General features: G+C 44.8%; 1 protein-coding gene across 2 annotated transcripts in view; it reads left to right on the forward strand.

Annotated features, from left to right (window-relative positions):
• The window catches only part of CFAP221 (cilia and flagella associated protein 221), a 92,442-nt gene extending 77,334 nt beyond the window's left edge, over positions 1 to 15,108 (forward strand). For both annotated transcript variants that reach the window (XM_073885074.1, XM_025855131.2), the window contains 5 exons: positions 1,974 to 2,132; positions 3,441 to 3,532; positions 9,016 to 9,108; positions 10,427 to 10,522; positions 14,889 to 15,108. In XM_073885074.1, coding sequence (XP_073741175.1) covers positions 1,974 to 2,132; positions 3,441 to 3,532; positions 9,016 to 9,108; positions 10,427 to 10,522; positions 14,889 to 14,997 — 549 coding nt within the window. In that variant the 3' untranslated portion in view covers positions 14,998 to 15,108. The remainder of the gene's footprint in view (positions 1 to 1,973; positions 2,133 to 3,440; positions 3,533 to 9,015; positions 9,109 to 10,426; positions 10,523 to 14,888) is intronic.
• Positions 15,109 to 15,661: the final 553 nt, after the last annotated feature.

Below are 15,661 nucleotides of genomic sequence, written 5' to 3' on the forward strand. Positions count from 1 at the left end.
AGCCACAGGTCAGCCTCTGCACCAACAGCGGACACTCTCGCAGTGTTCTTGACGGGATCACACTTGATTCGAGGCTCTCCCACCCCCAGCATCTGGGTGCTGCAATGCTCCTCCCCCCCCCCCAGTCGAGCTGCATTTTCTTCGTTGTGGGAGACATTTGTTTCTTGGCAGGGAGATGGGGTTTCTATAAGCCATGTGGAGTTTTGTTGTTTTGTAAAAAAAAACCTTTAAAAATCATACGAATGAACAAAAAGAACAAAATGCCAACTTAGTGCTTCTTAAACATCTGATATGAGACAGCGGTGAGGGGCAGAAGCTCCGTTGTTGTGTGGGACAAGAGGGGGGTTTGCTGGACTAACCCCAGAAGGGACATTAAAAGGCTCTCTATTTTTGTGTTTTGATGTAATCGCTCTGGGCCTCTATCAATTCTGTTGGAAAGTTAGGAAAAAACAGTCTCCCTTCGAACCAGATACTGCATCCAAATGGAGACTTCCTGAATCAAAAACATTACCAAAACAATATTAAATGTTGGCATTTCCTGATCTATCAAATGTCACCCTCTTCTTCGTCTTGTCGGTAAAGTAGTTTTTAAGAAGCTTTTTTTGTTTTCAAAACCAGGAGCTTATTTGCTTTTTATTTTTATTTTTTATTTTTTTATCTTTAAATTGTTTTATTGTTATGTTAATCAACATACATTACATCATTAGTTTTTGATGTAGTGTTCCATGATTCATTGTTTGCGTATAATACCCAGTGCTCCACGCAGAACGTGCCCTCTTTAATACCCATCACCAGGCTAACCCATCCCCCCCCCTCCCGTCTAGAACCCTCAGTTTGTTTTCAGGGTCCATCGTCTCTCATGGTTCGTCTCCCCCTCCGATTTACCCCCCTTCATTCTTCCCTTCCTATCTTCTTCTTCTTTTTTTTTTCTTAACATATATTGCATTATTTGTTTCAGAGGTACAGATCTGTGATTCAACAGTATTGCACAATTCACAGTGCCCACCATAGCACATACCCTCCCCAATGTCTATCACCCAGCCACCCCATCCCTCCCACCTCCCACCACTCCAGCAACCCTCAATTTGTTTCCTGAGATTAACAATTCCTCATATCAGTGAGGTCATATGATACATGTCTTTCTCTGATTGACTTATTTCGCTCAGCATAACACCGTCCAGTTCTATCCACGTCATTGCAAATGGCAAGATTTCATTCCTTTTGATGGCTGCATAATATTCCATTGTGTGTGTGTGTGTGTGTGTGTGTGTGTGTGTGTGTGTGTGTGTGTATACACCACATCACCACATCTTCTTTATCCATTCATCTGTCGATGGACATCTTGGCTCTTTCCATAGTTTGGCTATTGTGGACATTGCTGCTATAAACATCGGGGTGCACATACCCCTTTGGATCCCTACATTTGTATCTTTGGGGCAAATACCCAGTAGTGCAATTGCTGGGTCATAGGGTAGCTCTATTTTCAACTTTTTGAGGAACCTCCATACTGTTTTCCAGAGTGGTTGCACCAGCTTGCATTCCCAACAGTGTAGGAGGGTTCCCCTTTCTCCGCATCCCCGCCAACGTCTGTCGTTAGCTTATTTGCTTTTTAAAACTAGTTTGCTTATTTAATAAATTCCCCTAATCCATCAAATGTAAACATAAATACAGAACTTGAAGAGGTTTTAAGCCCTGCTTTCAGTGGTACTTGTATCCACAAGAACTTAGTAAATCCACATGGCATGTACTGAAACTCTTAAACCAGAAGAGTGACCTTTATGAATGACTGTGACTGCCAGTTTGAAGAACACTCTCTTCAGTGGCTTCTCTTTCCCGGACGAGCTGACAGGGACCCAGAGTGTTAGTGCTAGCGGGAGCCATGGGCGACAGTGGCTGTCTCCCACCTGGCCTGACTTACAAACCGGTAAACAAAAGAGGATTTTTTTTTTCTTCTCTCTCTCTCTCTCCTGCAGAATCCCAACCCAGGACTATTTGCTGTGAAGCACCCTCTGACCTATGCAGAAACCCTGATAGATTACCATCTGTGCCCTCACCCCAAGTACAAGTTCATCAGGGAGTCCCACAGGGGGTCCAGCATTCCTCTCACCCAAAAGCAATTTCTCCATCACACGGTAATGGCAGCGGCGGGCTCGCCGGTGGGGCTGGCCCTGGGGCCGCGGGGAAGGGCAGGGGGACAAGGGTGGAGGGGCACAGCTGGGATTGAGGGAATGGTACCTTCTCATACCACCGGACTCGGCTCTGCCCTTGTCTTGCCCGGACCCCACCACGCAGGCTGCATGTGGCCCTTCTTCCAACCTTCTTACTCTCTTTTGCACTCGAAAGCTGTGCCTAATACTCATTTTAGTCCCATTTCCACCATGTAAAAAAATGATCACACGCCAGGCGAAACCCCATGATCTCACCTCCTCTTCGACTCCAAGTGTAACATCAGAATGGACGAGGTGCACAGTACGGGAGAGGTTCCAGAGAATTCCTTCTGCCCTGAGATGACCGACCTGACCTGAATGGCCAGAGTCATTTCTTGGAGGTGGCCCTCAGGCCCTGAAAACTCACTAAGTCCCTAACGGATCATTATCTCTGCCCTGCTTCTGCCGACCACACCTCATACCACCTGCTCTTCCTGGGCTACCCGCTCGCCTTTGTGATCTACATGTTCTTGTGCAGGGACCCACGTTCCTGGGATCCCTCCCTCTCCTTCTGTCCCCATTTCTACCCATCACCGGATCCCCCAGTCTGCCCCACACAGCAGCCGAATCTCCTACTTCACCCCATGGGCCACCACTGTGCAGTGGGCCCTCCCTGGAAGCCTGCCTTCCCTCGGCACAAATCGGGTCTCGTTTTCCAGTTTAAAAACCCTCAGTGGTTCCCGTGGCTCATGGGAGAGGCTCCAAGCTCATCGGCTTGGCCCACAGGAACTTTGTGCCCTGCCTGCCCGTGCAAACTCACTTCCCACCAGTCCCTGTCTGGCCCCGCACTCAGCCCAGCTGGTGGTCTCCTGACAGCGCCCTCCCTCGCATGTCTGTGCATTTGCAGGCACTTGGCCGTGCCAGGAATGCCATCTGATGTGCGAACGCCGCTTTGAATATCGCTTTAGCGTCACATTCACAAAACAGATTGTAAGGCCCGATCTGTCCTCCATCACCAGGCCCAGTTTCTTGTGTGCCTGATGAGTCAGGGGGAAGAAAATCTCTCCTTCGTCCCTGCTTTAGTTCCCTATGGAATTGTTTGATGTCTTCTGCTAGAGAAGTTGTCTTTTAGCCTTGGAAAAATTCAGTCAAACTTAATGGAATTATACACTTTGGAGCTAAACTTTGAAGATTGCCAAAAAGCCAGTTGAATGAAATGGAAGTCCTTCCTAGACTTGACCTCACCAAACAGTTCCCTTACATGTGGGACCCCATGCCTGGCTTTCACTGCAGGACATTATTCCTGGGATAATGCACTGGAAGAAGTTCCAGCCCCTGACTCTCTCATCCCTGCCCGAAACCTCGAAGACAGAGACAACACAGAGGTAAGCCATAGCTCATCTATTCGTCTCTCAGAGGTATGTTTGCCCCACAGATTACAGAGGCTGTGACCCTCAAAGTTAACCACCAATATTGTGTCAAATCCTACTTTTGGGATTTTAGGGAAGTTTGCTAGTTAGAGAAGTATGATGATGTATCACTGATTCACATATTTTGAATTGTCCTTTTTTAAAATTTTTATTTATTTGAGAGAGAGAGAGCTTGTGCAAGAGAGTGCATGAGTGGGGGGGGGAGGGGTAGCGGGAGAGGGAGAAGCAGACTCCCCGCCGAGCAGGGAGCCCCATGTGGGGCTCGATCCCAGGACCCTGGGATCAGGACCTGAGCAGAAGGCAGACGCTTAACCGACGGAGCCACCCAGGTGCCCCATATTTTGAATTCGCTTGAGATATACTTCTTAAAAAAATTAGTATCACAAGTGGCCGATCGTCCACATTTCAATAAACGTGGACAACCAATCCATATAATTCAGCTGAAATATTCATGGTCAATTTTTAACATTCTTGAATTGCCAAAATTAGCCTTCTGCGCCCTTCATATACAACTGCAGTGGAGCTGCTTCTCTCTCTGCTGCAGCCTAGCATTGTCTGCGAGGCCCCAAAGCTACCATCCTACACAGACGGAGCTCAGCTGCAGAAACGGAACAGGCAGATGAGCATATTGTTGGACCGACGAAAGAAGACATCTAGAGTAAACACATTTTTGCTAGTTTGCTCATTTAGCACCTCTTCAAAGCCCTAAGATCTCAAACAAGGAGTCTGATGCCTTTTCTTTAGGACTCTGGCTGGTCAGAAATCCACTCCTGAGCCTCCGAATTTGCTTCTTTAGTCGGTTGTCCTTACAAACATTGTTAAATAGGTTATTGGCAAGTGGATGTGACTCGTATCCAGAACAATGGCCATCAGCAGTCACCTTTCTTTCAAGTCCTTTGATCCAAAATGAGGCCCACCCCCAAGGAAACCTGAGCTCCGCCACTATGTGGGATCAGTAGGTGAGCTCTGTACCATCCCCCCTCTTCTCCTGGATCCTCTGAGGCAGGAACTCAAGCCCCTGCCTCCCCAGAGTGCCCCCCCTGGCCTGCGGGAGCTGCGTGACATCAGCCACACTCCTCCGCCTCTTCTCCCAGTCTTCTTGTCCATTAAAACAAGGGGATGGACATGTTTATTTTAGTAGGAGTAAGAAAGCTCACTGGGTGTGCTGTGACCCTGTGTACACTAACTAACTACCCACCCTCCCCAGACATTTGAGGGGATCGCTGAAAGCCAGTTTGTGACTCTAGAACACTGAATTTTACTTCTTCCTTCGTTGCCAGAGGAAAAGCTCCTCCTGAATTAAGCAACATTCAGCCTCCCTTCCCTAGGCGTTGCCACAGGCCCTCCCTTTCGGGCTATTTCCTTAGCCCTCCCAACTGCTGTCCTCTGCCTGGACATTTAACAGGAGACAAGCAAAAAGCACCCCAGGCTGGGGTTTGCGACCTGGTAGGAGCTCCAAAAAAATATGAGTTCCTTTTCTGTGGGTTCATCCATCCTTCATCCCTCCTGGAGCCATCTAGAAGCAGCTCAGTCTCTTTGTTCTTCACTTGAGCGCATTTCTAAAATCTGAAAGCTCCAGAATCAGGGGAGACAGTGGAACTGTAGAGACAATGAACACCTTGGGGGGCCTTGGAGACCTCCCCTGTTCCTCATGAGCTGAATCACCGGCTCTGGGTCCTTGGGAGAGTTACTTATTACTGAAGCCTGTTGAACAATACCTTTCTGGTCTGCAAAGCAGGGACAACGATGGCGTCCCCTCCGGGCTGTTGTGAGGATCAGAGGGACATGATGATGTGAGGCGTCTCACACCATCCTTAGTAACTACCTGCCCTTCTACCCTCCAACCCCCAGCCACTAAACCTTGCGGTGGTTCTGCTGCCACCAGATGGCGATAGTCTGCCACCCGCCTGCCTTCGCTGTGGGGGTGAGGACGCTTCAGCCCCCCACCCCCCAGCCCATCCTCCCACCCCCGTACTTCGTAAACCAGGCGTAGCTGGCTGTGGGGTACAGTCAGGAGACTGAATAAACAAAATGACAAATGGATAAATGGCGAAAAGTGGCCACCAGCTGTCGGCACGCAACATGCACAGGTCTCAAGAATTAAGGGGGGACAAATCCTATTATTTTTTTTTTCCAAAGCAATGTCCTTAGAAAAATCTCCCGAGGCTGTTCTTTCAAAAAGCAGGCAGCATGCAGTTGCCTTGGGCTTGAATTAACCATGAATTAAACATGAATTCTACATGAATTAAAGAAAACTCTCCAACTACGAGTTGTTACTTTCCACTTCTGTGCCTGAGTGCTCTGTTGGGCCAATTCGTTTCAAAATAAACCATAATTGCATAACAGATGATAAAATCAAGAGAGGATTCTACATTTCCTTATCATAGATTTCCAGGATGTAAGATTCTAGACCCTGTTTTTATTTTTTAAAGTAGTTACAAAATAATAATGGTATTCTTTCTTAAGTTCCTACAAATCCATTAATGATACTTCATCCTTGCGGTCCTCTTGTTTGAATAAATTACCTATTACTTATGAGACGTTGCCTTTGCCCCTGAGAATTATGTGTTTGTTGTCAAACCATGCGATATAGTTATTTAGTATTTATTTATTCCAAGTCATTTTTGTATTCATAATAATCGAAACAGCTCACTTGGCTTCTTTGCTCTTTAATAAATTCAATCAGAACTTGAGTCTCTCTAGGACTTCCATAAAAATCTTGCAAATCAGCAGCGACAGAAGAAATTATCTAATCCAGTAGCACCCCGACTTTCAGATTTTATAGACGAGCAAAATGTCCAGAATTTATTTTATTTTATGTAAATTCAGTTAATTAACATATAGTGTTATCCAGAAGAATTTTGAGGACCATTTTAGGACCTTCAGCGTTTTGCTTTGCCAAGAAAAGCATTAAAACAAAGGAAAGCAAAACAAAGCTCCCAACAACCATCTACAGTCTCCGTGATTTCGATTTCAGAAGAACAAATTAACACACACACGCAAGAGTAAGAGGAACATGGTCTCAGAATTTACAACTTGGATAAGTTTAGTCTCATGAAGAACGCTTGGTTGCTGCCTGGCTGTCTTCCCAGACCAGCCCGCTCTCTGGGGAGTGGTACGGCCTCTCCACTTCTCAGTACCTCTGCTTGGCAGGAATCCCCCCTGACCACCGCGCTCTAAAGTGGCAGTGGGCTTGTCAGGTAGGACCTGCACGCTTTGTCAGGACGGCAGTAAATAGGACTAATCGCAGAGTGGTGGCGCCCACTAAAGGTGGTTCCCTTTAGTGAGGAATGGTATTAAAACCAACACCTGGATGCTAGGAGGACACATTGCTACTCGGTGCATTATTTCTTGGCCTCCTCAGCAGACAAGCCAGACACACACACACACACACACACACACACGGGTGCATCCGCGTGCACACATAAGCACACATATACACACACACATTTCAGAAATGATGAATTCACACCAATGCTTATAATTCCAGCCCACATCCATAAAGCTATTGCCTACTTTCCCCCATTCCGTATTTGTATGTTCCTTCTGCCACTGTGAGTTCCCTGGCTCCTAACACATTTACTCATTACTCAGTTTCATAGAATGTCCAAAGTAGTTTCACAATTGCTTCACCTATAACCATGTTAATAAACAAGCATGATAAATAGAGTTCAGGCTTATTTGCAGTTCCCCCCATACCCACATCCCACCCAAACTATGACTAGATAGTCAAATACTATATTTATAAGTTTCTTGGATTAGTGCTTTCTTTTCCTTTTTCTTTCTTTCCTTCCCTCCTTTCCTTTCCTTCTTTCTTTTTCCTTCTATGACTATGGAATCCATGTGAAATATTATTTGCTTCAGTTTGGGGTTTTTCCCTCTCCTCTGTTATTGATTTAATCTTTTTTTTTTTTGGAATAGGTAGAACAATAACATGCTTTCTTTTTTTAAAGAATTTATTTATTTTTTTTGAGAGAGAGCAATTGAGAGAGAGCCTGAGCTGGGGGGAGGGGCAGAGGGAAAAGGGACAAGCAGACTCACCACTGAGCAGGGAGCCAGACGTGGGACTCGGTCCCAGGACCCTGGGATCATGACCTGAGCCGAAGGCCAGTGCTTAACCAACTCAGCCACCCAGGCGCCCCATCAAAGACATTTGTGCACATGCCAAGGAGGCTTCAATTAATCCCCCTGTTTTTCCACATCTGCCTCCTGACTTACCCTCAGCTCACAATCTTTCTAGGATCTGGGGGGAGGTCGGTTTCTTTCCTGTGTGTTCTACCTCTGTCACTGTGTACTCTTCTTCATGAGACAACACTCTTCCCAGCTTCCAAAATTTATTCCGGAAAACTGTTGAAAACTTTTATCCATGTAAGTTTTTTCTCCTCTTCTTCCTTGTTCTGTGTTCAATTTTTATTCCTTTAAAAGGTTTGTAAGTAGGGGCGCCTGGGTGGCTCAATGGGTTGCAGTGTCCGACTCTTGATTTTGGCTCGAGTCATGATCTCAGGGTCATGAGATGGAGCTCTGTGCTGAGCATGGGGCCTGCTTAAGATTCTCTCTCTTGCTTTCCCTCTGCCCCTCCCGGCTCATGCTCTCCCTCTCTCTAAAAAAATTAAAAATAAATAAAAATTTTTAAAAAATAAAAGTTTTTAAGTGGTTGAGACAAAAAAAAAGCAAATCCTTGTTCTACCATCTTTTTTAAATTTAATTTTATTGTTGTGTTAATCACCATACATTATATCATTAGTTTTTGATGTAGTGTTCCATGATTCATTGTTTGCGTATAACACCCAGAGTGGTCCATGCAGTACATGGCCTCTTTAATACCCATCACCAGGCTAACCCCTCCCCCCACCCCTCCCCTCTAGAACCCTCAGTTTGTTTCTCAGAGTCCATAGTCTCTCATGGTTCGTCTTTGTTCTACCATCTTGAAACAGAAGTCTGCTGCCAATTTCTAAACTAATAATATTTTTTCTCCCTATTTTAATTCTTTTAATGTGCTCGATTCCCAGGAATTTTTATATGAAGCTCTAAATATATAATACCAAATAATATACCAGGGGGTGGGGAGGAAGGTTTGAAATTGAATAGAACAACTAAGAAAGACTGTAAAGATGGGGGGAAAATATTAAGAAAAGTGAACTATCCAAATACCACATTGTGCCCCCCAAGAAATAATATTAGACACTACCAGCTTGAAAATTCTGTTTCTAAACTCCAGAAAATGGCTTATTTGGCCACATCCTCTAGGATTTGACTGGTACCTATCATACCCCCTGCCTTTGTCCATAGGGAAACAGGAGTGGGTGTTCGGGAGTGAGGGACAGAAGAGTAACGGCCTCCCCAGTGGGGAAGTATGAGCACTTTAGCAAATTGGGCAAAGATCCCAAGACTGCGAATGTGAGCATTTATCCTCGGCTGCCTGTGTGATTCTTCCACAGCTGTGATTCCTTCAACTTAGTCATGCTTCCTAAAAATGTCCCTGCCCTTCTCGACGCCCTGCCAGAAGAAGACAGATTGGAAACAGCTGAACGGTACTTTCTCACCTTTGGTTTCTAATGTGGTCTGTTCTACAAAAACATGCTAGGCGCTGCAAGAGATTTCAGAAAAGCACATAGTGCCCGGGTCTGCAACCCAAATGAGTTAAGGCTAACACCCAACCAGAGCCCTAACTAGGGGATAACAGGCCAAATTCGTGGTGGGGAGTAGATGGTCTCTGCGGCCTCGCATTCACTGAGGGGTAGGTGCTCCGGGAGCTCGAGGGAGGGGAGGGCAGAGGTGGTGCTCAGGGGGCTTGGGTTAGTACTTGAAAGAGGGTGGGATTTGGAGAGGCATAAAAACCCTAAGCCCCAAACCAAGGTGCTTACGTTTCATTTTACTGGTGAGCATCCAACAGCCTTGAGTCTCCTGTCACTGTGTGCATTTCAACATTTTTCCATGTAAATAATCAATTAGTGAAATCCTAAATATCTGAGCTGTCTATCCAGTTCTAAGACTTTGCCCGCACGCAGTGACACTTGGCAATACACCCCCACCCCCCCCCACCGAGGAAGGTCCTACTGCCTGAGGACACCAGTGAGGATGCTGGAGGCAGGGAGGAATGGTACCTGGCTGTGTGAGGTTCGGAGGAACAGGTCCTGTCTGGCGGGGCCATGCGGAGATGCCCAGCAGCCCAAGGCCTAGCTGACCCCTCCCCCGCTCAGCACTGATGTGGGGACCATCGTGACCCAGTTTCCCCATCTTCGAAATGAGAATAATAGAACCTATTTCCTGCAAGCTGTCAGTTACAGGAGATAATGCTGACGCTGATGACGAGGGTGGTAGTTGTAACAAACATTTACCAAGGCACTACGGGTGTGTCAGGCACAGGGCTTTGCATGCAGTCTCATTTACCCCCCCGTGATGAGGTCTTGCTCTTATCCGCGCCTTAGAGACAGGAAACTACTCGCGGGAAATTGATGCTTGCAAAGCACCAGCATGCGGCTGCTTAGCAATCATTAGTTTTCAATCTCAGAAGACTGGAACAGCTTTTGCGGCTTCCAAGGGTAAGGCTTTCTTTACAGTCCAAGATATGGTCAGCATTGGTAAATACACGATGTGCACTTGAAAAGAATATGAATTCTATAACCCCACTTTAAAAATTGCTTTTTACTTTCTGGTTATAGTGATTCCTGCCATTGTTGGTGGAAAGCAGTTTATCAGCCTTATGCTTCTCTTAACAGGCTCAACAAAATGGGTAGAACTAACACTGAAAGCCACAAGAATTGCATAATTCTTAAACGATCACAATATTTCTCTATTTTATTTTGGGAAGGAAAACCCATTCTAGCTAAGCCTCGTCTTCCTTTTCAGTGAGCTCTGCGAACAGAATATAGAAGTTATATTGACTCCAGAAATGATTGAAGCAGAATTCCCTATGTTGGACCACAAGGACACCAAAAAGGAGAAGTAAGTGGATGCTCTATGCCTTAGGAAGAGGCAGCCTTCTGATAGAATTTGTCCTACATGAAGTACAGAATTGTCATGTCGTCCAAATCTAAATATCTCAGGCTTAAAAAAGAGAGAGGTGTGTATCTCTCTTATTTTATGCACAATTACGTTCTCTCAAGTGTGGTTGGCAGGCAAACATTTAAAAACTGAACCCAGTTTTTCCACTTCTTATCATCTAATTTCAGAGGTGTGTTTGTTTGTTATTGATAACTGAATGAGTTTCGTCCGGTATCAGGAAACCGGGCTCTGGAGCCAGAGGAGACCTGTGGCCGAGTCTCAGCCCCACCATTTATGACATGTGAGGTCTCCAGCCAAGTTGCTTACACCTCAGTAACTGAGCTGCAGTGTCCTCATGTATGCCATGCAGAAAATAAGGTCTCCCTCACAGGCCGCGTGAGGAGTGAATGAGACACCAGCGCAAGGACATCTAGCCAGTTGCTTGATGTGAACTGGGTGCTCAGCAAACGTGAATGCTTCCCTTCGCCTCTCCCCTCAGGGGCCAAAGAGCTAAGCAAATACATCATCATCATCCCTCAAAAAATTGGTTTCTTTTTTTTTTAAATTTTATTTATGTATTTGAGAGCAAGAGAGCATGCACGGGGTGAGGGGCAGAGGGAGAAGCAGGTTCTCTGCTGAGCAGGGACACTGACGTGGGGCTCGATCCCAGGACCCTGGGATCATGACCTGAGCCAAAGGCAGATGCTTAACCGACTGAGCCACACAGGTGCCCCCCAAAATTAGTTTCAATGAATATGTTTGTAATGGAAATAACCACATATAGTTCATATGGCTTGTAGGTTTGAAATTCCAGGTATGCTTTTGAAACTTCTTTTTCTTTTAAAAAATGCCTTTTTTTATTATTAAAAAATCAGAAAATACAGAAAAATATAAAAAAATAAAAACAATAGGGTCTCTTGGCTGGCTCAGTCGGTAAAGCATGTGACTCCTGATCTCGGGGTTGTAAGTTTGAACCCCAGGTTGGATGTAGAGATTACTTAAAAAAAAAAAAAATCTTAGAAAAAAAATTTTTAATTAAAAATAAAAATATAAAAATAATAATACCACCCAGAGGTATTATTGTACCTTGTACATTCTGATGTCTGGTCTTCCAAATTATATATATATATATATATATATATATATATACACATATATTATTTAACATATATAATATGTTAATATATATTACTGTTAATATAATTATATTGATTATATATTATATATGTTTTAACAAAATTTAATCATGTTATTCGTATTGTTTTTATCTTCTGCTCTTATATTTGGCAAGATACTATAAATACATATTTATAAATATACAAATACATCCTTATATTTCACCATAATTTACCAATTCACCAACCTTTTTCTGATGATAATGTAAACCCTTTTCAGTGTTTTCCTGTCACCAATAGTGCTGTAGTCAACCTCCTTGTGCCATAATTCCTTGCAAACTTATCAGGGACTATTTCCTCAGGAGAAATTCCTAGAAACATAAATGCTAGATCAATGTGCATATTAAAGTTTTACTGTATATGATTTAATTCCGTTCAGAGTACATCAACATACCTCCCACCAGCAGAGGTCACAACTGCCCACATTCAAATGCCCTGAATAACATGGAAAAGTGTCATTTGTTTCTCTTCTTTAGCAATAGGATTTAAAAAGGACCTTCTCATTGTCTTAATTGTAACTTCTATGTTTACAAGTGATATTATAGGGGCGCCTGGGTGGCTCAGTCAGTTGAGCGTCTGCCTTCGGCTCAGGTCATGGTCCCAGGGTCCTGGGATCGAGCCCCGCATCGGGCTCCCTGCCCAGCGGAGAGCCTGCTTCTCCCTCTCCCTCTGCTGCTCCCCCTGCTTGTGTGCTCTCTCTCTCTTTGTCTCTGTCAAGTAAATAAAAAATTAAAATTAAAAAAAATCTACAAGTGATATTATAAATAAAGTTTCTTATGCTTACCAACTATTTTTCTTCTTTAATGAGGAGTTTGCTTTGCCTTTTCTGTAGGAAGCATTTATTTCTTATCTATTTCTGAATCTCTCATACATTAAGGATAATTACCCTTTCTTAGATATGTTATAAATATCTCAGTTTGTCTTGTCACTTTGTTTGGAGTGGTTTTGGGAGCCCCTTCCTTTTCTGAAATGAATTCCCCCCACATGTCTTAAAGTAGTGTGGGGTTCCTTCGGCTTGTTTGTGATGGTTTCAGAAGCCTACAGCAACCAACACTTCTCAGAAAACTGATTAGCAGTTTCTAGGAAAAGAAAACTTAGGAAATAAAAATGTTAAATAGAATTTCAGTGAGCCTCTGTTTTGCTCAGGTAATTACCAATAAAATATCATGTTCTACTCCATAACACATAAACTCTCATATACCTTAACAAATAGATGCACTTTGCATTGCATCTTGTTTCAGTTTTCAAACAACAGACTGAGACTTTTAAATAAGAACCTTTTTTTCTGTTTCAAAACTTACCCCTGGAGAAACAGGGGCGTGTCACATGAATGGAGAAATATCCAGTACCCTCTCTGCTTACGTGCTGTCAAATGTGGTTTTTCAACCTTTATGCTACAGAGTAAATGTTGAATACGACTTGATTATCAAATTATTATTAAATGAAAGAGAAGTTAGAAAATAAACTAACAGTGAACTCGAAGCATTTCCTGCACGTCAAATTCGCTTCTAATTTTTTCAAAATACATATACATTTGACCCACTTTCAATAGACATATCATGGCATTTTTAATTCACCCATTTTTCAGTTCAAATTATTCTATGTACATTTTTTTCACATGTCAAAATTATTAACATAATTATCATTTTCTTGGCCGGGGAATATTCCAACAGGTTGATATCCCCTAGATGGTTTTGGAAAGTTCATTGGTTCAGAAATTCTCTTCAGCTCATATCCAGCATCATCCGATGCTCAGTTTTGTCTTCTCCGTTCCTGCTCGGTCCCTTTCTCACCTCCTTCAGCCTCAGCCAGAAGCTACCAGCATCCTCACTGTCAGACACACACACACACAGAACTTGGACAGAACAAAAAGAACACATCAATGGTGTTTCATTTCCCATGAAGACTATCTATTTGGTCTTTGGAAAATGCTGTTTTCATGGATGCAAAGAATCATATGTTCTCCCTTGACAGCCGTATAATTTTTTTTTAAGTTTTATTTATTTATTTGACAGAGAGAGACAACGAAAGAGGGAACACAAGCAGGGGGAGTGGGAGAGGGAGAAGCAGGTCTCCCATAGAGCAGGGAGCCCGATGCGGGGCTCGATCCCAGGACCCCGGGATCATGACCTGAGCCGAAGGCAGCCACTTAACCTCCTGAGCCAACCAGGCGCCCCCAGGGAACATTTTAATTCTTCATTTTCAGATATTTCTGCTTTTTCAAAACTGCCAGGCATTTGCCAGAACTTTACATTTCACCCTGTTTAGAAAATGGTCCAGAAGCACTTGAGTTCATACTGTATTCTCCTATCTAGGCAGATCATAGAGCTGAGCTCACAATCTTCAGACATCTGTCCTCTCAATCAAATGCACTCATCAGTTCCTTTCCAGAGATTTGGAAAGTTCTACCCAGAAACCCCCTTGCCACACCCAGCAAAGGTCTGGGCTCCACGTCAGCCACCACCTGATCCAGGGGCAGAACCCTCCCTGAGTCCCCTGGAGCCACTGTCAAGAGTCAGAGAGACCGCAGGTCTACCTTATTCATAAATGTGAAGAAGCCACTAATGTGACTGAATGTTTAGAAGACATCACGCTAAGATGTCCCTGAGTGATTTCTCACTGCACCTTCTCGACAACACCGGGAGATGGGAATCACCACCGTCTGTCCATCTGGAAACGGAGCCGGAGTTAGGGAACTTGGCCATGCTAAGAAACTCATGTAAGCTGACATCAGAAGCCAGGTTTGAATCACTTACCAGCCAAGTGTTTTCACTGGTAACTAAATTATCACCAAGTATAGTTTAAAATAGATGTATGTGATATCAATCTTATATAAAAACATATAAAACAAGTCCTCCAGGGGCGCCTGGGTGGCTCAGTCGGTTAAGCGTCTGCCTTCGGCTCAGGTCATGCTCCCAGCGTCCTGGGATCGAGCCCCGCATCCAGCTCCCTGCTCCTCCCTCTGCCCCTCCTCCTGCTTGTGCTCAACACACTCTCTCTCAGATAAATAATAAAATCTTTAAAAAAATAAATAAATAAAACACGTCCTCCAGGCTTCACCATCCCCGCAATCCTGAGCCAGCATCCGGGCGCGCGTGGGTGAGCTGTCACCAAGTGCCCTAATATGTCCTTGTCGGGTGTCTGATCTGCAGAGAGGCCAAAGAACAAGCACAGCTGACGGAGAAGCCAGGAGAAAGGGTGCAGGAGGAGATGAAGATTCTGCGGGGCAAAGCTCTCAACTCGTACCTGATTCTAGAATAACAATCTCCAGGAGGTCAGTTCCTCTTGTTGGCTTTCTGCTGGTCGCTGGGTCCATTGACGTTCCAGTCATTTTTGGAATTAAATGCTCTAGAGAATAAAATTGAAATGTAGATGATGTATGCATTTGTAAGTGATCATTTTTCTTTTGAAAAGTAAGATGTCACCCATGGGACGGCAGTGTTGGAAGCTCCTTGGTGCAAGATTGGGTGCTGGCACCAAGATTTCTGGAGCAAGCTACGAGCCACCCACGGTGCCGAGAGCCCCAGAGCCGGTGCCGATGGCTGTTCCCAAGAGCCTTCTGCAGGTGGTGTAGTGCGGGGGCCGGAGGTAGGCGGGTCCGGAGCAGGGCTACTCTCTCACCTCGGCATGGAAGCAGCCCCTCGCCCCTGAGCACCCCAGCCTTCGTGAGGATGCTGGCTCCCCAAGCATCTAGGTGACGGCCCACACTCGTGAGCAGGGCCTAGAAGTGGAGGGGGACGCTACTGGGGGGACTCGAGCTTGCAGACTGGTTTGGAAGCAACTGGACAATATCCCTCTGGAAACTCTCAGAAACACCTGAGGCAGAAGGTCATTGCCATTGGGTCAGCAGTGAAAACCAGGCATTCTGATTGTGTTTGTTAACAGGACCCCATTCATTTGCACAAGCCGGGAAGACTGAGGGCAC

This window comes from Callorhinus ursinus, unplaced genomic scaffold, assembly GCF_003265705.2.
Source record: "Callorhinus ursinus isolate GAN/ISIS: 27379988/994484 unplaced genomic scaffold, GSC_fseal_2.0 scaffold2, whole genome shotgun sequence".
NCBI lineage: Eukaryota > Metazoa > Chordata > Mammalia > Carnivora > Otariidae > Callorhinus > Callorhinus ursinus.